Raw genomic sequence first — 24636 nt, 5'->3', positions numbered from 1 at the left:
CTCAGGGAAGCAGTATTGAGAATCCCTTTCAGAATTAGATGGGAGGGGGCTGGGGTCGGGGCTCAGTGGTAGAATGCTCGCCTAGCACGCATGAGGCACTGGGTTTGATCCTCAGCAACACATAAGAAAAATGAAATAAAGATACTGTGTGTTTCCACCTCAACTAAAAAATAAATATTAAAAAAAGAGAGAGAGAGAGAGAATTAAATGGGAGGAAGAAGTTGCTCACTTCTTCTAAGAGCTAAGAGCTGATCCTGAGAACTCTTGTGAATAATGGCCACAATTTTTAATCCTGCAGTCTTCCTTGAAGATAAATACGTTCCTGCACATCCATGTCTGGTTATTATGCAAATAGGCGATTCAGCTTGTGAGTCATGAATTCCCACTGGTTTCTTGCTGGGAGGTAAATCCTGGTTTGACATAGAAATTGATGGAGACACGGAATTTCCCTCACGGTAGCCCCTCCCTCTCCTCTTGCGTAATCCCTGAACACTCCCCCACCACCTGCAAAGACTCTTTTCTTCTTTCTGCTACTAAGATACTCCCCAGAGGCTTTCTTAGATGTCCTCCCTCCAGCCCTCTCCTAGGTTTGGCCTCCTGAGTCTGATGGCCTCCAAACATGCTTGTCTGCCTCTGTTCAAGTTTTGAGTCTAGAAATCCCAGTTATGGGGCTACTCCCAGGGTGCGCTGATCATGGAGAGTCAGAGCATGGCTTTTGTCTGGGTCTAAGTAATGTCTTTTGAACATCCCCAACCCAGATCATGACTTTTCTTCTGAGAAGGGGATGAGAATGGCATGTATTGAATTTGTTATAAAGGAAACTGCTCTGCTATTGGTACAAGTGCCCGTGCTCAGCTTTCTTTTTAAATTCTGTCTTACATTCAGCCCATCTTCTTCAGTTGATGGAATTTCTTGGATGCTGGTCCTCATCATCTACTTGGGTCATTAACAAATGTCTCCTATAGTTTTATGGAATCCACCATTAAAAAGAGAAGGTCCTGTGGCCCCCTGGGCCAGGGGAACTCAGGTCTGCTTTCCACCCTCCTCTGCAGTCCTATCCTCCCCTCCTTGCTCTCGCTGTCCTGTTATTGTCATAAATCACAAGCACATTAGTGCAAGGATGAAGGTCTTTTGAACCGCAAGCCCCTGCTGTCTTCCCCATGATCCTCTGTGCCATCCAGAGCCCTTTCCATGTGAGGAGCCCTCGTTCTCCAGGACCTCACCACGGCTCTGTCAGATACCTTGCTGAATGAATCCCAGATACATTTTTAATTCTTTTGGTCTCTTTTGTATTTCCTGAACCTTGGTTTGTGTGTAACCTGCTACATCACACAATCCTGGCTTCAAATCCTGGCTCCGGCACCTGCAAGGTGAGGCTTCATTACCTGTGGAGATAATCCTTCCTGATTGGAATAGGGATAAATACTTGCCTACATATTCCATCTGTCCATAATGCTGTTCCCATCTATTGTCTCTGCTTAATAATGACCCTTCAGGGCCAACCTGAAATGTCCTATTCAGCTTGAAGTGCTCCCTTATCAACTCAGCCAGAACTCTCTTCTTTGCTGTCTTACTGGGCTGGGCCACTTCTGTGACACTCAATCTGCTCTGTGTGTTGCTTACTCCTGGAGGGAGGGCAGGGATACCATTTAATCTGCATTACATTTGCATTCCCCCAGCCTTTCCACAACCCTGATGCTAAATATTTATAAGCGTTTGAGGAATCCTCCCTTGCCTTCGTGACTCTGCTATTTTTCTGTTTGGCAGCACGTCTCAAATCCTATACCTCCTTCAAAATACAGCAACTGACATAGATGCACAAATCATCCTGTAGTTACTTAAGTCTCTCGTGTGTGTAGTCTGACTATACGGCTTTCTTGACTCTCATGTTTATAGTCTGGTTTCTAAGATATATGTGGTTTAATACCAGTCTGTAGTTTATATGGCCTGTCTTAAGGTAGAAAGTACACCTGCTAATTTCTCTTGCATCTTTCCTAGTATTGCAGTTTGTTGGCACTTACATCACGACTTGGTGTGGGAAGCCTGGGAGTCTTCTGGCCCCAGTCTGATGCAGAAGGTAGGGAACACCTAAGCGCAGGTATGCTTACCACAGATCCTTGTATGTGCAGGGCTCCAAATCAACCTGTGTGTGCAATGGCTGGGAATCCAATACCTTTAAGGAAATCTTCATGATTTTCAGATTATGAAATTTTTGGAGAAAATATTTTACTTATTGACTTAAATTCACTCCGTTTTTTTTCTATAGCAGCAGGGAGTTATTGTTATGACCATACATCTACTCTCCTTCTTTGAATAATAAATGGATGATTCTCTATGGTCATGGGAAGTCACTTTGAAGGAAGATTCTTGTCATAAGGAGATTTAGCATCCTTGGACTGTAAGATGACTTTGTAACAAAATGACTCTAATTAAAATCATCTGGTATTGCTTAAACTTTATTTCAGAATGTAAGGGTAAAAACAGGAAAGTCAGGAAGAGCAATGCTGCTATAATTTGACCTGAGCATGCTTCAAGAAAGATACTATCTTGACAGTCTTCCAACAAAAATGACGAGCAAACTCACGTGATCCCGGTCAAGTGGCACCATTTAAAAATCAGGTTGGGGTTAACCTGAATTTTAACCTAATGAGAAAAGTGTTTTTTACATTGTCCTGTGAAAGTAAAGTCATGGCTGTTCTATTAAAAAAAAAAGTAGATTAAGTATCATACATTAATTACCATTCTGAAAGAAAGAATTATCATTGTGGTCCAAGTTTGGTGAATGAAAATGAGTTATTTTTTCCAACACTTTTGATGGTGGCACTACGGTACATTCATAGAAGGTATTGAAACTGTCCCCATAATGCTTGTCACCTGCTTTACCAAAAACTATCAGTGAACCTGGCTGTCATTGTATTCCACTTGTCCAGTACTCTGGGTCTTGCACAAAACACAAAAGAACAGAAGTCAAAGGAAGCCTCCCTAGCTCTCTAATTACATGACTTTCAAATGATTTGCATTTGGGAGTATCAAATGAACAGTGCTCCTTGGGAAAAATGACTGGAGAAACTGTTCAGAAGTTAAATATTCTCTTATCTATTTTGTGTAAGTGATTATTTCAAAATAAAATGGTTCAGACGTTGGCAAAATTTATTATCCAGCTGAGTATTTTGAGTATAGATAGTCCTAGATCCTAGACTGATAATGGGATTACTTCCCAATAAACTCATCATAAGTTAAAAATATTGGAAGTTTGCAAATGCACTTCTTGCGCCTAATCACAAACACCCCAGCCTAGCAACCCACACACACGGAGAATCTGTTTGTGTCAGTCTTATGATCCTGGAGCTCATTGAGAGCTGTAGTCACTGCCATTGTCCAGCATTGGAAGAGAGGGTCACACCACATATCACACCAGCCTGGGAGAACATCCTCATTCCCGGTAATCTCTACAGAACACACTCTGCTTTTCCACCAGTATAAAGCTGAATCTTAAATCAGATCATCATGCCACATTTAAGCATGAAAGCCACTTATATCGATGGTATGTACATAATGCGATAAATCTCGAAACATCCAGTATACAAAATAAGACTAAGGTTTGTGAGAGCATTATCAAGTTTTCAAGGGAATAGGCAGTGTATCAAAATGTCTAATCCATGGTTGAATATAGGAATTCCACAAAGTAAGAAAGTTCTAGACAAACTAAAAAGTTTCAAAGCTTAATTCTGAGCATTACTTTTAAAGGGAGAGAACTCATGAATACTTATACAATATAATTATGGAGTTAGGCATATTTATTATACTGCTTCAAAAACTCAGGCAATAAAAGTATAATACAAGGTCAGGGCAGGAAGCTAAAACTTACTAATTTTGAGAAACGGGACAGATAATGGGCCTCAATGCCAAAAATCATATTGTCAGGGTAATGAACCTCCTCTGGTTGAAGTTCCAGGATTTGTTTCAAATCTCTCAGAAGATAAAATATATTATTTTTTTGAGGATTTTGTCAACTAATCTATGGAATTGTGTCCACGTGAGTTGAAGCGTGCATTTAAAGCATTCCTGTCAGCCTGCTGGGCCTGCAGTGTGTCCTAGAGAGACTAATGTGGATTAGCACGAACACCAGGTGGCTAGCAGTGTGACTTCACACTCCCTAGTCCATTCCCCACATGCTGAAGTCTCATCATCTTCACGTCCCTGGTCTCCATGACACAGGCCTTTGAAAACATGCACACATTACCAGAAATATTCAAATTCCAACAGCAAACTGTTTTGAAAAATACACCTGGCACCCGTGATCCTTGGTAATAATGCACATCACAGAGATGGAAACTTTGTCCGCCTATTTGTGAAGGAGTGGCAGTTAAACCTCTGGAGATGGGAAGTGATCGTTTCTAAAGAGAAACACTTAACTTAGAATTCCGAATTCCTTCTTCTATAAATCCTGGACCCTCTGAGTTTCATTCCTGGACAGACCTCTCTGTGTAACCAGTGGGAATGAGTGGAACAAATGCTCGCGGCACATGAGCAGACCTGGGGTTGGCGTCTGGAGGACCTGTTTTGTAGGTGTCATCCGAGCCCAGCCCTCAGGACCGCTGTCTTCTAACGTATTTCACATTTACCAGCCCTGTGCAAGTCCACCTTTAGGAGCTTTGCCCACTTGAGCCGTGTGCTGTATGTACTTACAGAAAGTGTTCTTAAATGTCTGCTCAGGAGAAACGAAGCAACTGCAAACTTACTGCGAACATAAACAAGTGGCAACGTAAACAAGTCTGGGCTGTCGACCTGTGGTAGTTTCACATGGTGGAGGGGCTACTAGGGCCCCCACTTGCTTCTCAGGCCAAGGTGGAGGGACGTGGGAAGGAGGGAAACTGGGGTAGAAGCAGCACGGGGCACTGAGCCCTGGCTGCTGGGAAGAAGGCACAACTCAAGCCAGGGTAAAGTCAGTGAACGATGTTCTACTGAAACAGTCCATAACACAGAAAACCTGCCTGAAGTGTAAAGTCACTGTCGTACACAAGGAGCAGGACAGATCCAGGGTAAAGTCAGTCCGTAAACAATGTTCTACTGAAACAGTCCATAACACAGAAAACCTGCCTGAAGTGTAAAGTTACTGTCGTACACAAGGAGAAGGACAGAGCCAGGGTAAAGTCAGTAAACAATGTTTTACTGAAACAGTTCATAACACAGAAAACCTGTCTGAAGTGTAAAGTTATTGTCGTACACAAGGAGGAGGACAGATCCATTTTCAAAGACTATTATGAATACAATAAATATGGAGTTCACATACTAATTTATACACAGAAACTGCCCCACGGCCATAAAAATTTATATTCAACAGTGCAAACATATAATTTAATCATCTGATTTATTTGATGGGTTCTTCTTACTAAACACAAATAACTACCTGGTTTTTTTCATATACATATATAACATATTTTTATAGAGAGAGAGATTCAACAATCTGTACAGTTTCTAAACATAAAACTTCTAAAAGGCACAATTGTCTATACAACATGTACAAAAATGGCTGGAGCTGACACAAAACAACAATTATTGGTCAAAAGTTCATGATTGCACAAAGATTAGTCATGAGTTTATGTCAGAAAAATGTGCTTTAAGGAAAAGAGGGTTTTCAAAGAAACCTTTAAGTGTTATTTAAAAAAATAATAAAAACTAAACCACTAGGTTGCTATCACAAGCCTGTCCTCGTCCTCGTCGCTGCTCCCGTCGCTGAACTGCACGGGGGGCTGCCTTTGGGGCGGAGCTGCGGGCCTGGACGCCGGTCTGTCCGTGGGTCTGTCCATCTGCGGGCCGGCCGGCTTGCCCACGGCTTCCGCCCGCACCCTCCGCAGGGGCTCTGCGGTGGCCGCCTGGCCCTGCCCGCGGCTCGGCTCAGGCCTGGGTCTGCCCTGACTCGCTGAGGCGGCCTTCTCGGGGTCCAGGGCACCTGAGCCATCGAGCCTCGCGCGGTCACCTGCGGGGGCGGGTGGACCCGGCCTGTTTTTTGCATTTTCCGGCTGGACTTGAGGTGACCCCTGAGGAGACTCGGTCCTGCTGACCTGCTGAGCGCTGGCCGCCGAAGTCTGCTTGGCTAGCGGCTCACACGCTTTGCTCTGGGAGGCCGGGCCGTCGGGGGCCACCTGGCCGACGGAGGGAATGAGCGTGGGCAGGGCGATGTTGAGGATCTGGAGGCCGGGGAGGTGCGCCTGCGGGGCGGGGCTGCTCTGCGACGAGGGCGTCCCGGCCAGGACCTGCAGGCCCACGGCGTTGAGCGCCAGCCCCGGGGGGTGCGCCTGCGGGGCGATGCTGGCGTTGGCCAGGCCCACGATGTTCACGGTCTCCATGCTCAGCGACGTGAGGGACGGCAGGCCCGGGGCGCTCAGGTTCTGCAGGCCGGGCACGCGGATCTGGCCGATGGGAATGCACGGCACGACGCCGCTCAGCTCCGCCACCCCCGCGGGATTTGTAGTGCTGGGAACTTCTGTGCCCGTGTCCCCAGGGGTGCCCACGGTTCTGTGAATGACACTGACAGCAGGAATTGTGAGCTGCACTGGCCCAGCCTGAATGGGCACAAACGTGGAGTAAGTGAGGCCGGCGGGCACCACGTGGATGCCCCCCACTGGCACCACGTTGTAGGGTGTCCTGGACGGCTGCTGGGAATGCAGGGGGAGGTGGCTAAACAAGTGCGTGTGGGCGGAAGGCAGGCCTGGTGGCGCGGGGAGGGCGACTTGTGGTGGTGACTTTTGTTCGTGAGCAGCCACGGTAGGAGCCCCTGGTGCAGGCTGAGCACTGAGCTCCACTGCAGCAGAAGGGAGTCTGGCAGATGACGTGTCCTGAAAGACAAGAGAGAATGATCCTTTGATGGCAGAGCTTTCTCAGCCACTAAGCTAAAACGCTAGTGCTCCACCTGTTCTTCTCAATGTGGTGAGAGTATGAACATTTGCATTTTATAACAATAAGCTTGCTCAAAATTACATTTTGAGTTTTAGAAATAAATGTCCATCTAAGAAATCTGCATCCTTAATGTCTTTCCTAGTACAAATAACAGGAACGTTTTGTATACAGCTTTGCATTTTTCAAACCAATTTCCTGTATTTCATCACAATTTCTATTGAGAATAACTGACAGGTGGCCACAGTTAAATTCCCAGTGCTGCGGCTGCTGTTATTCCCAGCACCGCCAACTCCGTCTCAGACTAGGAGCTGTCAGTGACTGTGAGATTAGTGCCCGTGAGCGCTAACTCACTCGGGAAAAATTAACCCTAACATTGTTCATGATGAAGCTGCCCCGGAAAGGCTGTTATTCACTCATATTTCCTCCTCGTTCCAAAGTTTTGGGAATATCTGCTGACACTGATTTCTAGGCCTGGTAGGTGCATGGGACACTTGGGGATGGAGAAGCTTAGAGCAGGGGTGACTGACACTTAAGTAAGGAAATGTTCACTGGAAGGGATCATGCCCATCCCTGTTCTGCCCAAGACGTCTATCTGAATATTAGCCTTTTCTTGACATTATCTATATTCTGGAGCTATATTGATTTATATATTGGCTTAATTTCTACATCAATGTAATTTAACTCAGACACTAACATAGTTGTGTAATTCTGGCTAGTCTGTAGAGGTCCGAGCTTTTACAGTCCTTTTGTTTGTCTTCAGTGTTAACCTACCAAACTGAGATCTATCCCACTTAGAAATAAATCCTGCTGCAACAACTGATACCCAGGAGTGGTGAAAGAACTACCCCTGTGACAAGAACGAGCCTTTCCCAGAGCTGACTACTGGCCGGTCACACCAGCCAGGTGGGAACACAGGCTGCACAGTCTGTAGTCCTCTGCGGGCCTGTGGCTGGCCTGCAGCTGCTCCTGGGAGCAGCTCTCCTGACCTGCCACGTGGCTTGGTCATTCAAGCCAAGTGAACTCCCTGACACATGTTCCGTCACTCTGACCTGAAAAATGGTGGCTGTTTTGCTAACGGGGCGCACAGTCCACAGCATTTGGATAACGTGGTCCAAGTCCATCACATCAATCTGGTGAAAAGATGATTTCAAGGAAACGTGGGACAAGTAAGTCCAAGGGTTCTGGTTCTGAGTTGGCCCATTCACAGTTTATTTCAAAAAGCAAATTAATAATAAATGGGTATATTTTTCAAGAGCCTTCACAGATTTACAACACAGTAGGTGAATGCTGACTTAAACACTTAACGAGACTCCAAAGGACACAAGTGACTTCTGCCATTAAATTAACACAAGAGTAAGCTGGTTTGGCCATAAATCACTCACAGGTGCCTTATTTCCTTAGGCTCTCCATGTGTAACGGGAAAAAGGGGGGGGGTACTAAAACGTACCTGTGTCACTGCGACAGTCCTTCCTGTCAGAGAGTTTTGCAGGGCTTCTGATTCAGGGTAGTCCACAGACATCTGACGGCAGGGGGACCTGGCTGCAGCCTCAGCTGACCTGGAAGGCTCGACGGGAGGACCTGTCTGGCCTTCATGCTTGGCGGCCTGCTGCGCGGGCTTGGCCGGAGAGTGTGTCCTCTGGTTGCGGTCGGACTGCATGGCGCTCAGCACGGTCATCTTGGTGAGCAGCGCTCTAGGCAGCACATCCATTGGGTCTGCATGTGCCCCTGGGCAGCACTCGGGCGTCCTGACCTCCTCGTCAGCGCTTGCGGAGTCCTGCAGGCCACTTCTAGCGGGAAGATGCTGCGGGCTGGCGGTGACAGAGGGAGCCGCGGACAGGCCCGACTCGGCCTGGCTGTCTTCATCGTCCTCTTCATTTTCGTTGTCATCTTCCTCAGGGCCGTCAGAGTCCTCAAGGTCACAGCCAGACCTCTCGTAGCTGAATCTCTGCTTCTCATCTGATGAGACAACCAAGAGTGCCGTTAGAGGGCTCTGCAGGCAGGCCGCCTTGTGGTCCAGAGCCGCGCAGCACTGGGGGTTGCCCACAGCACGCACGTCCCAGGCCTGGGCGACACGGAGAAGCAGTGGACACAACAGGGATTGAGAGGAGAAAGAGCTACGGGCAGTGGCAGGGTAGGGCAGGGCAGGCACGCGAGGAAGAGCACGGCAGGACCTCGAAAGCGGGATTCACCAGGCCGAGCCGAACAGAGTGGGAAGTGAAGCCTCAAAGGGTACACCTAAACACCCTCCAGCAGACGCTCCTGAGGGCACGCAGGGGACCGCTGAGTCCCCACTGCGCCCGCCCCTCTTCCTACTTCCTTGAACCTTCCTTTTACTAAACAAATTAAAAACACACAAAAAATTGATGGCTTTTAATTTCTGAGCCAAATAATTTCTTTAATCTTTGGCAGTTCTGTAGATGTTCCCTCTGTTCCCTGAGTAGAAATATTCTTCTGATAATCAAGCCACCTTCTCTTTTTTTAAAAAGTTTCCAAGAGAAGTGATAAATTTCCCGGTCATTTTTCCCTCTGATACGAGTTTTCACAGGAATTGGGACCCAGAGTCACAGCGTCAGGCGAGAGGGAGCTTAACACAGAATATTGGAGAAGGTCAGGGAGTTTCAGAGCCCGTCCTGGGGACTGGGTTAACAGCCCACCTCTTCAACAGGGGCTGCTCTTGGAGCCAGCCCAGCCCCCTTCCCTGACCCCGCCTCAACCCCGCCCCCGGGCCAGGGTGCGAGGAGGGCACTCCGCAGCCCCGTCTGCATCTGCACTCACAGCACCAGTGGCATCTGTGGCATCACCTCAGTCGGTTTCAGCCAACGACAGTCCAAAAGTATTAAAAATCCCAGAAACAGGTGCAGTTTGAACCTACATCACTCTGAGCGGCGTGACGCACCCCTGCTCAGCTGCACCTGCCACCTGGGGTGCACTGCCCCTGGTCGGCGTGTCCATGCTGCCCACGGTTCCCACCCTGTCCGTGGTTCAGCTCGAGGCCCGGGCACCACAGTGCTGGTGTGCCAGTAGGAGGCCAGCAGTGGCCCAGCCTGTGGGACGTGGCTCACACCTCCAGCCTGGTCCTACCTCCTCCCAGGGCGCGTGGCACCTCACCCTACAGGAAGGGAGCGGGCAGCAGGGGCCACGCAGACCACCCACAACCGTACACGCTGCAGCTGTGCGACCGAGCTCCTCTGGGTGCCACTGACTGGTCACCGTGCACATGGGGAAAACACAGGGCTCGGAGCCTTTTGTACCACCCGAGGTTCCAGGGACCCACCAAGGGTCTTGGGGAAGTATCCCCTGGGGATTGCCACAGTCTGGCTGGGCACACAATCACGAGCCACCACACAGCTTGTAGATTCAAACAGCAACTCTTTATTCCCGAACTCACACCAGCCGTCTACAATCACGTTCTGGGGAAATCCACGTTCTCTGCCCAAATCCACATCCACTGGGCTTCTATCTCCCAAAAATATACTGTCTGAATCCCGTGAGAACTCAAGGGGAACTCAGGCAGCAGGATACGCCCTATTCCCAGCAGGAATAATCTTAAATCTTAAACCTGGAACCTAAACTGGGAACGCCCTAAACAGGATTATCTTAAACCGGGAACACCCTAATCCGCCTTGGTCCTTGAGCAAGGTCACCTACATTCAATGTCACTGCAACATGGGGTATGCTGGCAAGGAAATTGTCATACCTACTTGGCTAATGGCTCCCAGCAGGGGATGAGAGGGGAACCACTGCCATTTTTTAAAAAGGGAAAAAAATGCAAAGAGGAGAAAAAAAGAACAGGCATTTTTCCTGGCTTTCCCAAATACTAACTTCAGTATCCTTTATACACGGCAAAGATACATTCTTAGAGAAAAGTCTCAAAGAATGCCTAGCCCCAAACATTTGAAGACAATCATTTCTAGGCAATGGAAAGAACTAGAATTTTCATGTTATTTACCATGCATATGTGTTAGTTTCTAATTAAAATATTCAAAGATAAAACATTTTAAGTTCCCTTAATATGAGACTTTATGTGCCTTTTGCTTTCAGGCACCTACTATTATGTTATTAAATAAGTAAATTTACAAAATAATATCAGTGTTCTGCATCCCGCCAGGGGCTGTGCTGGGGATGCCACCGGGTGGGTTTGGGTGTGTGCGTGGACTCCCAGGGCCTCAGATGCCTCTTCTCTGGCATCTTGTCTGACGTTTAAAATTCTAAAATTGGCACGTCATCCTCAATTTGACTTGGATTAGCCTGTTGGTGCCAGAGGAAATACTATTTTTAGGGGGAAGCAGAAAAGAGCAGGGAGCCGGATGACTGGAGCTGGTCACTGGGGACGGCTAACTTCATCAGAGGCCAGCCTTGCTGCAAAGTCCACCCGGAACGGGTCTCGCTTACCTTGAAAACTACTGCTTTAGAAACACAAAAGGGTAGGCCCACTTCGAATCTATGACATTTCCCAATTCCACAGGAAAGCTGAGGTCCTAGAGAATCAGCTGAAAGGGGAGTTTCAGCAGGAAAAGCAGCAAGATTGTCACCTGGGGCACAGGCAACAGGACACTGGCAGCAGAGTTCAGCTAGCAGGGTCAACAGAACAAACAGCTGGCTAGGGCACCTGGGAGCTGTCGGGACCTGCGGGCGCCCCGGGGGCTCTTGCAGGCATTACGTCATGAACCCCTCCAGCCCCCGTCACAGGGGAGAGCACTAAGCAGTGTCCACTGATGTCAGATCTGGAGGAGGAGAGCAGCAGCCTTGCAGGAGAGGCCAAGAACTTCACCCTCTCCGATAGGGAACAGGAGCCTCACCCGGCAAGGGGAAGGGTACCAGACACCGAGGTCCTCAGGACATGGTGAAAACTCACGGCAATGGGGACAGGAGCAGGAAAAGACACGGTTCAGCTCCCAGGGAGGGCAGCACTGGGAAAGCCGAGGCCCGGAAACACGAGAAGGTAGTGAATGTCTAGACAGAGGCTCAGGCAGAACAGAGGCGGCACGGCCTTCCCTCCGCACCCTCCCCAGGTGCCAAGTTGAGGGCTCTGAGGAACAGACAGCTGGGAGCAGACAGGCGAAGAGCAAGAGGGTACAGAGAGACTGCCCTGTCCCTAAGGTGCAGTGCAAAGGGAAGACCCGAAACCAGAATGCCGGAGACGGCGCTCCTGTAACCAACCCACCCAAAACACAGGGCCCCGCGGGGACTTGAAGCCTCTGCAGCGAGGACAGGCACAGCAGCAAGGCTCTCAGAGACTCCCGCGTCTGAGGAGAAAAGGCATTCCCAGGGCTCTCCACCGTCGGACGCAATGTCCAGCTTCCAACACAGAATCACAGGCACGCAAAGAGGGGAGGAAAAGCAGACTAAGAACCAGAGTCATGCATGACTGAGACATCAGAGCTGCCAGGGACGCTGAAACAATGACGATGAGTATGTCCAAGGCTCTCACAGGAAAGGTGGACAGCAGGCCATATCAGGGGGACTCTCAACGGAGAGATGGAAACTATTAAGAAGAATGAAGAAAATGCTCCAAAGGAAAAACACAGTAATGACAACGAGGAAACTGCCCAGCTCAGGATCCTGTGCCCTCCGCAAATAAATTGTACTATTCGCCTTAAAGAGGAATGAAATTACTGCATTTGATGGTAAATGACGGAAATGGAAAACATCATGCTAAGTGAAATATGCCCATTCCAGAAAACCAAAGGCTGACTTCTCTTTAACATGTGGATGCTAACTCACAGTATGGGGTGCGGGTAGGAAGAAGAGAAGTTCACTGGATTAGACAAACGGGAAGGAAGGGAAGGGAGGAAAAATGGGAACAGGAAAGACAGTAGAATGAATCGAATATAACTCTCCTTGTACATATAGGAATACACGACCAGTGTAATTCTACAGCCATGTGTAACTAATAAGCACACGCGTGGGCGCGCACACACACATACACACACACACAAAAGATAAAAGAGAAATAGAGAATTCTCCCCACTGCTGACAGAAATGTAAGTGCCAGAACTGCAACTTTGGAAAAGTGTGGCAATTTCTTCTCAAGCTAAAACATGTACCACTCTATAACCCAAAGATCCCAGCTGTCAAACTCCAGAGACAGATGACTCTGGCCGGCACAGAAGAATCCCATGAACACACTCAGGGGGGTGGGGAAGGAAGGTTCTGTGGAGCCTAAGCAAGTAAGTCTGGCTGTGCACTAGGAAGGCCAAGGGCAGGCTGCCCTGCTCACGCGGCTCTGCAGCTGCAAGCCTGCTTCTGACAGGGGGCTTATTCAGGACTCCTAGAACTGGGTCATATGTGGTCAATTATAGATGAGAAGCAGGTTTTCCATTTTGGGTAAAAGAAGTTAAAAAGAAGGAAATGGAGAAGGCTAAGCTTTGCTGTGTGGACTAGACCTGGAAGAACTGGTATGGACTCAGACTTCAGTCACACATGATGTGTGTGTGTGTGCACACGTGTGTGCACATTACATGCACGTGAATGCTGGTGTGCATACATGTATTTCCTAGCTCTACCCAGTGCATGGGCTAGAAGCGGGCACAGGTCAGTAGCAATGAGTACACACCAGCAAGTGCCTGGATCTTGCTTTCTAAATACCTCCCTCTAGTCAAAGGAGCCAGGAGTCCTTAAGAGAAATGGTCGACAACAGGGCTGGAATATCTTGGGATGTCAGAAAGTAAGGGATTTCTTAAGCAATAAAAAGACACATTGGAAGGACCAGGAATAGACCTCAAAGTGCTCTCCATGGCAAAGGCCAACGCTGGAACCTGAGCCAGGCAATAAATAACAATGATACTGAATTATGACGCAAAGAATAAAACATGCATCCGCAAGCCCACACTGATAAAAATGAATGAATGAAGGGCAACTGTTCCTTACAGAAAAATTTTGATCAATAAATTAGAACACCATAGTAACACCACCAACAAGACCCATCAACAAATAAACAGGGTATTTGCATGGTCTCAGTATTTCGCCACAGTATTTAGTATTTACAGAGAGAAACATATTGAGTTCACAGTACTGAGTCCCGACAGACATCAGAAACAGTGCAGAGCTCTGCGGACATCAGAAACTCTAGCAGAGACACAAGAAATCCAGATCTGCTTACCCAATTTGTAAATGAATGGCCCTTGAAAGTCCCATTTAAGTCATGTCCTCCTAGGCACGTTCCCCACTCATGATAAATAAATGTTTCTGAAACCCAATAAAATATGTCAACACAAAAATAATTCCTTCATTATCTCATGGGGGAAGAAAGGCACATAATGCAGTGACATCTTTTTTTCACATGTTTCCATACATTTACACGAAGCAAATACCAGAAGATGTACTTCAAAGCCACCTCTGAGGACTCCATGGAGGATCTGCCACCTGCCCTCCCTTCACTGCCAGACAGTGACCCCTGCTGGAGGAGCCAGAGCCACAGACAGAGCTGCAGGACCCCCAAGAAGTGGGGCTCCGCTGGGGTCTCGACACTCTTGTGGTAGAGTTGTCTGTTTTTGCTTTTTTCATGTTTAAAAATATAACTTGATAAGCCATAGCAGCAACCTGGGCTACTTTTCTTAAAGTATGCAAAATAACATTTTTGTTTGTCGGATGAAAATATCCTGTAAGTACGTGGTAGGCCAGAATCTAAAGTCTGTTAACTTTAGGAAGCAAATCAAAAACTGTCAGATCTGTGTTGCTCATAAATGACAGTAATACTGCTTTATTTCAAGCATAAACCTGAAGGCCTACTACGGTTTCCTATTGGATATGGAAATTATTCTTAAAAGGAGAAACAAATATTTTCTCTAAGAAGCCCAGTGATAACTACAGGCTCCATTTAGAAAGAGGACTTTTGCTAGTATTTTTATAAGATTAACTCAAATCATTTTGAAGGGTGAATGAGACACGGGTTTGGAAACCTGGGACGCAGCATGGCCTTTGCAGGTGCACCATCGCTCAGTGCTTCGCTCCAACCAGAAAGGCACTCTTCCTCCCGCCCCAACGGCACTAACAGTCCCTGTGGGGCGGCTGAGGGTGCACTTAACATTCCTGGCACTGAAGTCCAGCATTCTGTGGACCAAACATTCTTTGGATCAAAGGATGGAAAGCAAACAGCCAAGGGCATGATTTTTTGACACAAAAGGTGGAAACTAAAATGTATTCCCCAAAACCCCAGAACACAAAAGACAAAATCCCTAAGGCTATATAATTTTGTATGGCAAGAATACAAGGAAACGTCAGTGGAGTTGGAAGGATTAGGCTTTTCATGAGCATATACTATAATTACAGCTTGAGCTGCTAATTTTAAACGAAGTGGAAACTTCTTTCAAATGCCAGATTCCAAATTTTAATGGTTGGCTCCCCAAAATTTCTAATTCCCTCTGCTTGATTAAAAATAGATGTCTCCCAACACCCCTGAGTTTACTCCACTGAGAACTGGAACAAGAGTTCATCTGCTGAAGGATGAGATGCGTAGTCACATAACCCACTTTTGCAGAGGGCAGTAGGGTCTGTGGCCTTTATTCACACCATTTCCACATTGACCTTTGTGCACTGGGAACATGCAGGCCAGCTGGTGAGTAACAGGGGGCACAGTGAGTCGGGCAGAGGAAGAAGAGACTCAGGATCTTCAGAAAAAGAAAAAGACTGAAGATAATGCCAGGAGGAGACGCTGAAGTAAGGACAAGATCAGTCTGGAGACAGTTTTCAGTAAAAAACAAAACAGGGCAGCGTGGAGGACTAAATACAGCACACCTAAAATGACCTGCACTTCCCAGAAAGCCACGAGCTGACCAGGGCCTTACCAAATGTGGTGTTGCCAACACGGAATGGTGCACCAGCACGCTCTGCACAACAGCTTGGCTCCTGGGTGCTGGGCACGTTTTGTTCCATGAGTGAGAGCTCAGAGACCTTTCCTGGTGATGACCATAATCGTTCTACAGCAAAGATCAAGTGATGATCGGAAGGAGTCCCATCAACCTAAAAACACTCTCCTTAGGCTTCTGTTTTGCAGAGTCTGGCTAATTCTGAGCCATTTCTATCTAGAATCAAGTCTCCTAAATTGTGCATTTTTGTTTTTTAAAGTTTACCCCATTTCCCACTGTCTGAGGTAAGCAAGACTTAAATAAGTGGGACGTTTCTGCATATCCTAGTACCACCAGCTGTTTAGGTATATGTGACTTTCACAAAAGGGTGCCCCTATCTAATAGTCCTTCTTAAGGAACTGTGGCCTCTGCTCCTGACATAACAGCTGTCCCACTGTATGAAACCTGAAGTGTGGCTATCAAAACTAGAGGCTTTTTTTTTTTGAGACCGGGTCTTACTACGTTGTCCAGACTGGCCTTAAACTCCTCGGCCTTCTGCGTGTCTGGGACTAGAGGCAGGTGCCAGCCTACCTAGCTATCTGGGGAAGAAAATGTCACAAATTTTCATGTTGCTCAAGACTTGATGCTTCAGAGAGCTGATTCCTGAAAAGACAGGTGGCTCCTGATCGGGTCACCTACTTTCCTTTATCACTGTATCATACAGTAGGCGTCTGTACTTTGTTACCATGATTCAACAGTAAATGTCATCTGAAATCAGAAAACCTAGGGGATGAAGGCGCTTGCTGGTCATCTCAGGTTTCCACTTTCCACTGAGCTAGTCCAGATGTCCCTCAGTGACAGCAGTGTGAAGGCACAAGACAGGCTTGAGGAGCCACAGGACCACCGCTGGCACGGCTGCGGGCAGCACCGCGGCACCTGCTGGATGTCTGGTGCAGACGCAGCCGGTGGGATCTCTGAGGATTCCAGCGTGTTCTAGAGCAGCGAGCCGAGAATTAGGTTCTGTCAGACCAAGAATCCGAGACATGGCACCACGACTCTGGTATCACGACAGCACGTGACGAGGCTGTTCGTCATCCAAGGGAAACGCTGGCCGGTGAGGTGCTATGTGAGCTTACGCTGAACAACCTCATGTCGTCCTTCATCTATTTGCCATTATTAGGTCCACAAAACGGAGGGCACACCGTCCAGCAGCACTCTTAAGAACGGTGGGAGGACCCTGAGTGCTGGCTGGTCCTGGGAGCTGCTGCCACAAGCCTGATCCCTACAAGGGGAAGCTGCCTTGAGTGAGGAACCCCAGCATCAGACGCCAGCCCTGCACTCGGGGGCACTGGATGCTGAGCCCACCTGGGCCCAAGCACGAAGCCACGGGCAGACTACACCTCAAAACTTAAAAAGTGCGGGACCTGAGAGCATTTATTCTCCATGATTTTTAAATTCAGCCACTTCCTCTACTCCTACCACGTCTAAAAATTTGTATTTTCCACAGGACATACAGTTGATAGAAAAGGAAACACTTTACAGAATATATTATTACCCTTATAACATCCCCCCAGGGCTGATAAGCACGAAGTTTTAAAACAAATGCAGAGGCCCTGACGTCAGAACCAGCTAAGTCCTCGTCTTGCACATGACCTATCCCAGGAGGATAACTGGTGGGGCAGACATCAATCCCGGAGAACCAACACTCCCTAATCCACAAAATCAAGATTTCCAAGTCCAGCCTCCTACACGGACACACACATGTACAGAACTGGACGTCAGAGGCAGAATCCCATCAGACTTCCCACCCAGGCTGCCAGGCTCCATCTGGTGGAGAACGAGGGACGTGGAAGCCCCGAGGACTTCCTCCTAAAAACATTCGCCCTCCACGCGAAGCTCCCCCCGCAGTGCTGTTTAACGTTGTTATTACCGAAGAGGACCATCCTCCTAATGAGCCCTTGCTTCTTTTAGCCAGTACTGTCCAAATCCACGTTTGCAGTAGCAAGAATCCTAAAACAAAAAAGCCCCGTGCTCAATAATGAAAATTCCAGGGTCACAGATTAAAAGCTCCATTATCTTTTGTCTCCATTTTTCAGAACATTCGAAAATAATATGGGATAAAAGTCAGTTGTACTTGGTCCTAAAAAGGCAATGACTTTAAATGGCTTTAGTTGATTAAACCCCCTGCAAACATTAGATGGTCTTAATCAAAGAAATACTATACGGATTGTTGACTATTTACAACAAAAATACTAAAAACTGTATCTAAAAAGTGATGGTCCCCAAGTGTGAAAACATGAAGAACCTGACATAAACTGCGATGGCAGAAACTCTGATTGTAACTGAAGAAGCAACGAGTAGTGAAATCCACACCTGGAAAGACCGCTTCCCCCTGGACTGGCCCAGTGCGCCTGTCTGCCAGCCCTCCCCAGGCCGCCGCCCTGACCCTCCTATCCTCCGTCCTAAGGCGCTTTCCTTTCTCCCACTCTGTGCGCTGTTGCCCACACAAATCCCCGGGGCTAGAAGGCCTGCCCCCCGCCCTCCTCCTCTGCCCATGCTTCCCCTTGAAGCAATGCAGGACGGACAAGCCCTTCCTTCCTTTTTTTAAATTTATTTTTCCCTTCCCTTCCTTCTGGGGCCCCCTGGGCATCCTCTGCAACAACATGGCCATCCGCAGCCCTTCCCTGCCAGGTCTGATTCACCCCAAAATCAGCAGGACCAAGGGCTCCGGCAGGATGGACAGCGCACTGAAGACTTTGTCAAGTGGTAAAGAAACGAGCGAATGGGTCAAGTAGAGAATCAACTATCCTTCTCTGGAGTTCCTGAAAAAGGTCTTTGGGAGACTGTTATCGAGGAGAAAATAGAGCACTGAGGAAACGTCAAGTGTCAAGTGGTCGAGTCTAATGACTAATATCTTACTAAATGAATTCTGTCTGCACCTCACTAATGCCTACGGACCCTGGCCACAGTACAGGGAACCATGCTTACAGGGGAAAGGCATTAAGTGGTGAGTCAGCAACCATTCAGTTCCAGAGAAGGAATTAAATGGAAAAAGAATGTATCAAATTGTAAAAATATGGCATTTCTGTCTACTCATTCATTCAGTCTACACTGTTTGCTACTTACCACTACCTGCTAGGTGCAACCCTGGGAACAGCGAAAAAACAAAATCCCTGTTCTTCAGGTGCGGAGGGTCATGGAGTCTGGTGGAGGGCATTTCAAACTGTGGCAAGAGGTGCAAAGGCCCTGAGACTGGAGCCCACAGATGTGTTCATGATGAGAGGAGGCCCACAGCTGCAGCCCAGTGGGCGAGGGCGGAAGGAGTGGAGCCCAGCCTGAGAGAGAGTGAGTGGGTGGAAGCTGCCAGGATGTGGCGGACCAAGGACCGGCATGGTGTTTAGAAGGCCACTTTGGCTGCTGTGTGGAGAACAGACTGGGAGGAGCAGGGCTAAGCCACAGAAAGTCAGGAGCCACAAGTCAGCAGATGTGACGGCGGCTCTCATTGGAGGATGTGGCGGCCGGGGTTAGAGAAGGCCGGTTGCTGAAGACAGCCTGAAGGAGGTATGAGAGGCAAACTGAGAAAATGGGGGACACCAAGGCAATGTCAGATTGTTGGCCATGCCACGGAAGCTTGGGACGCTGCAGGGGAGGTGTGCTCCTTAGACTGAAGGGGTGACGCAGAGACTGGGCATGTTCCGACTTGGATGCCTGTTGGACATCTGGGCAGAGGTGGCGAGTGGGCAAGTCTGCAGTCAACAGGCGTCATCTGTACCCAGATGGCATTCAAGTCACAAGACAGGAGAAGATGGTGGGGAGACGGCCCAGGGGTCAGCCAAGGAAGCAGAGAGATGGAAGACCACACCCCTGGGGCCCACGGGCAGAGGCTGGCTGGCCGGAGACACCAGCAAAGGAGACGGAACAGCCAGGACACTCTAGGCTGGTGCTAGGAGGGCGCCGTGCTACAGCCACCACAGCCCCGGCCCCCAACATGGCCTGCCTGAGGGACCGCTACACACAGTCCATCTCTGCCACCAGTTCTATGGAGTAGAAGTTCTTTCCAAGAACAATGAGACCACACAAAAAGACAACACACTCTCATCTATCAAACTGGCCGAAAATTCAAAATCTGACAAAATTATGCTAAGGCAGTGGGGAAACTGCAGATCTCTTCTGGAAAACAACGTAAAATTATAGCGTGGTTAATTTTCCACGCATCTACATAGAAAGTGGTTTTGTTTTGCAAATTTAAAATCCAGACATAGAACTAAGCCACCTACTACTCATGAATATACTCAGGGATGTTCAATGGAAGGCAGGGAAACCCTCTGGTGCCTGTGTGTCTGCAGCGCAGGGACAGGAAGGCTGTCATGCTTACTGAGCTTGTGAAAAAAACACAGGGATCTCAGAAACTTGGGAGGCTGAGGCAGGAGGACTGCAACTTAGCAAAAACCCTGTCTCAAAATAAAACAAGAAAAGGGCGGGGATTGTGGCTCAGTGGTTAAGCACCACTGGGTTCAATCCCTGGTCCAAAAAAAACCAAAACAAAACACACTGAATTCATGGGAAGGAACAGAGGTAAGCATGAGAAAATATTTACAATCATCAACTCTGGTATAAACACATGAGTATGGAGTAAAAGTCTTCACAGTCTTTTTATATTTAAAAAAAAAATCTCGAAATATTTTTTAAAAGCCCCAAGAGAATAATAAAAGGAACACAAAGCCATTTGTTTAAAACAACTGCTTACTGTACCTACACTGCAAGCCTATCATAAAGCAAAAGAAGAAAAATATATTTTGTTTGCAAACGAATGAAGAATTTTAGGTCTGTCATCTGACATAAAGATCAGAATTTTGAATTTGTATTTATACTTTATTATTTGATAAAAATTGGGAAGGGGGAATTTTGAGACCCTTCCCATAAATGATTTTTTAAAAAAATGAAACTTAAAAAAAAAAAAAAAAACAGGTAAAACCGCCACCTTTTTCATTGGCTAACTAATCCTAACAGGGAGCTCAGCCACCAACTTCCATTTGCAGTCTAAGATCAGCTGTCAATGCTTTTGCAATGAGATGAAAAATGCAAAAACAGATATGCAAGTCAACCAGCCAGCCAGCAGATGTAAAGAATGCATGATTATTAACAGAAACTACACTTGACGTCTATGCAAATTTACGATGTAAGTAGTACCTTACCTTAAAAGTTCAGGGGATTCTACACACATGTGATTTTTGGAATGCACAGCAGTAGACACTGTAACAGTCCTCGTTTTACAGCCTGTGTCTCCAGGGATCAGTTTCCCCGGTGGCCTTCCCTATGCTCCTTGCCTAAGCAGTTGTTGATAAACACATCTGCGAAATCTCTTACACACATTTCCGAGCTTTTTATATCTGAACTGTTCTTACCCTTAAGACAGGAGGCATTACTCTTGCATCTTTAGAAATAAAATTGAGCTGATTCATTTACTACTTTGCTACTTGTCAGATGGGATCAAATGGCTTGATCCTTTAACCTATATTTTCAATGATGTCCTCATTATTTTCTCTTTGGAAATTTTCTTTATATCAGCCAATTAAGAAAAATGCAGCAAGCAGATGAATGTTTACGTTAGGGCAGTCTTAAAAAATAGCAGGGCATCTTTTTTTTTTTCTTTTTAAATTTCTCTCGTGTTGATAATTCCTTGGGTTAAAAAGAAATTTTGTAAAAGACATTCACCATTTTTTGATTAGTCAGAACAGATGAACAGGTTTATTCTCCCTCCAAACTGGTTAGAGATAAATACTTAAATTTGTTAACACTGTTATAAAAAAAAAAAAAAGCCATCAAGTTTTTCAAAATAATGAACATTTCAGACAAACAACCAAATGCTTTACCAACAAATACTTATGGTGCAGCCACTGTATACAAAGCCCTGTACTAGTGCTCTGGTCTGCTGGGACCAGTGTTCATTCATCCCAGGCAGGAACTCTGCTCATGCTGCACAGGTGCAGAAGCGGGGGTGGGGGTGTGGGGGGGTGGCCACAATTACCCAAAACAAGGCAGAGAGGATTCATGCTTTCAGAGAAGAAACTTAAATACCACAGGAGTTCAAAGAAGGGAAATACTGTTCCATATGGTGCAGGAAGGAAAATCAGAGGAGGCTTCGTGGGGGTGGTGGATTTCCAGTACATTTTGAAGGCAGTGAGACTCTTCGTGCAGAGCAGGAGGTGGGACTGTGTGGGAGTGAGGGTCCTACAGGCGGATCACAGGATTCAAGTCATGAAAGAAGGAAGCTCAAGAGTGATGAGGGTGGGAGAGAGTAAGAAATGAGGATGTAGAAGCAGGCGGCGGAAGGTTACAAAGGATTTTAATTAAGGTCAAGTGGTTGGCACTTTATTTGGTAGGCAAATGGGAGCCGGTGGGACACTCTGATCAGAGGAGTAGTGCTCAGACGCCCACTTCAGGGAGAGTGACTTCACATGGTTGCAGAGAGATGGGAGAAGGAAAAAAACTCAAGGTGGGAAAACTGGTTAGTCCATGACACAGGATAAATAAGAGGTAATGAAAACAGGAATTAAGTAGTAATTTGGATGAGGAAAAGAGTATGGGTGCAGAACAACAGTGCACTGTACACAGCATTTGTGAATAACATGGTTTAAAGCCTTACCTGATTCTTCTGTATCTTGTTCATCTATTAAACCTACTGAGACGCCTAAATCCACACATTTCTTGCTGTGAGCCTTGGACTTCATGTGCTTTGTCAGATTTCCTTAAGAGAAAAGAATATTTACTAAGCTTACATATAAATTATTATTTTGCTATTACATTTGTCAACACTAGCAAATTCCATTCCTATTTTAAGTAAAAGTACACGACTGTGGCTAAACAAATTCAATAAATAAAATTTGAATGAAAGAAAATACTGGTATCTACAAGTTGTAATGATCTCATCATTTATTAATAGTGTCTTTTTCAAATCTGTTTCCTTTTCTGATAGTGTTTACTCTTGCTATGGTTTCTATTCACTATTCCAAATTTATCTCTGGGAGCATTTCACGTGTTTGAAGTCCCACTCAGACTGCGCTCTGGCCTGCAGTGCCTGGAGCGCGAGCTGGTTCTCTCCTGCCGGCTCTCTCTGGTAGCAGTTTGCTTCCTTGCAGGCTGTTGGGTTTTACCTGTCATCTAGCTTCAGTGCCATGGTCCCCGTGAAGTCCTGAGGACAGGGCTGTGGAAGGTCTCTACCTGGTGGCTGTGCCACAACGGTCCAGGGCCTCAGAGCTTCAGTGGTTTCACATCACCCACTTTCTGTTTTTATTTTGTCTTGTTTTGTACATGGAAGGGTTGGATTTTGCATTTTTTAAACAAATCGTCTATTTTCCACAAGGCCTACAGTCGAGGGCAGGAGAGCCAGCGGCCTCAGACTCCACTGCAAGACAAGCACTGAAACCCAGGCCTGCAGGCCTAAGTCTGACTGAGTCCCCTATCTGCTTACCACGCTAGCTTTGAGTCTGTTTGTTTTTGTCACCTGGGAATCTACATTTTAAAAAGTTAAGCTTGATTCTCAGATAATTGATTTGGGTCATTTTAAATAACAGTACTTCTCTGTGTGTGAAACAGGAGAAAGAAACAGCTGCACTGAATTCACTTCATGCACTGACTAGATGTCTCCTATCAGTGTCCCTATGGGTGCTTCCCGTGGCACCTGCTGAATCTGTCTCTGCAGGTATCACGAGGGTCACTGGGAATAATAGGGCCCATTTGACCCATGTGACCATGAATAAATGAAGGGGGACAGCTCAGATTCCCCGGAGGATACCAAGCATCTTTAGTGGAAAAGTCTAGATACCAAAACACAGCCAATAAGGGCAAACTATATCTTTCTTCAGAAGACAAAAAAAATCCACTGAGCTTGGTGGATGAGGGCAAACTGGTATTTGAGAAGAGTCTTTAGAAGAGCTAAAAATTTCTGAATCATTGGTTCAAATTTGGAGTTTGCAATAGGAGAAGCCTGTGCAAATTTACCATATTTACAAACTTCCATTTCTTGACAAATACTCTAAGTGTGTGCAACTGGTTACACTTGTACAAGCCCATTCTGGCGCTGGATAGGATGTTCCATCATACTATCATAGCAGCCTAGAACTGAGTGTTTAAGGATTGCCAGTGTGAGAGGTTGCCTGGACCAGACAGTGCCTGTCAGACTGACTGATATCATTCTGAACAGAACACCTGGCTTAAACGGTTTGGTGATGTCTGACATTTATGTTAAATATACTTAAAAAATAAAATATGAAGGAAAATGGCAAAATGCTAAAGATTATCAAAAGATGATGGGCACATTATACAGATCTCTAATTCTCTATAAGAGCTTTGAAGTTTTCATATTAAAAAGTTATAAAAAAATTTGGCCACCTTAAGTGGCTAAAATTTCCACTTGTAAGTTAAAATGCTTTTACTGTAATAACAATATGACAAACCAAATCATATGGTCCATAACAGTTCCCTTTCACAATGCTTTTGTTTCCTAGGTGGACAGCCATAGTAGGTTTTCTGCTAAGAAGTTAAAATATGATTGTAACCAGGCAAATTTTGCAATCTGCATTTTAATAAGCATAGTTTCTCACAACTTGCACTAGTGGTTATTATTAATCAATCTCCTAGGTAATTTCAAATAAAAATTTACCTTTTAAACATACAAAATGTGCAATTTAAATGCAAATATCCCACAGAAATGCTGTAACTCTTCTGTACTAATGTATTAACTTAAGAGATAAATGTTCATGAAATCTACCAGAAAATTTATCCAAATCCTTTAGAAAGCATAGGAAGTGTTGCTTCTGGACTCTCATAGCTACAGTTTAGTTTTCTGTGACATAAACGGGACTTAATCTTGCAGAGATGTAAGTTCACATATATTTTCTGCTGACTGCCCTTTAAAAGCACAATCAGGAAATTAATTAAAATTATTTTT

At 46.4% G+C, this 24636-nt stretch overlaps 1 protein-coding gene across 6 annotated transcripts in view; it reads right to left on the bottom strand.

Moving 5' to 3' along the window:
* Nucleotides 1–5149: 5149 nt before the first annotated feature.
* Hivep1 (HIVEP zinc finger 1) overlaps nucleotides 5150–24636 on the bottom strand; it is a 137325-nt gene continuing 117838 nt past the window's right edge. For all 6 annotated transcript variants that reach the window (XM_046453395.2, XM_046453398.2, XM_046453399.2 and 3 more), the window contains exons 7-9: nucleotides 22333–22434; nucleotides 8348–8856; nucleotides 5150–6839 (exon numbers count right to left, since the gene is read on the bottom strand). In XM_046453395.2, coding sequence (XP_046309351.1) covers nucleotides 5688–6839; nucleotides 8348–8856; nucleotides 22333–22434 — 1763 coding nt within the window. In that variant the 3' untranslated portion in view covers nucleotides 5150–5687. The remainder of the gene's footprint in view (nucleotides 6840–8347; nucleotides 8857–22332; nucleotides 22435–24636) is intronic.

The sequence above is a fragment of the Marmota monax genome, unplaced genomic scaffold (assembly GCF_021218885.2).
Source record: "Marmota monax isolate L192 unplaced genomic scaffold, Marmota_monax_Labrador192_F-V1.1 WCK01_AAM20220418_F8-fsc00029, whole genome shotgun sequence".
NCBI classification, from domain to species: Eukaryota; Metazoa; Chordata; class Mammalia; order Rodentia; family Sciuridae; genus Marmota; species Marmota monax.
This window is presented reverse-complemented; position numbering and strand designations above follow the sequence as displayed.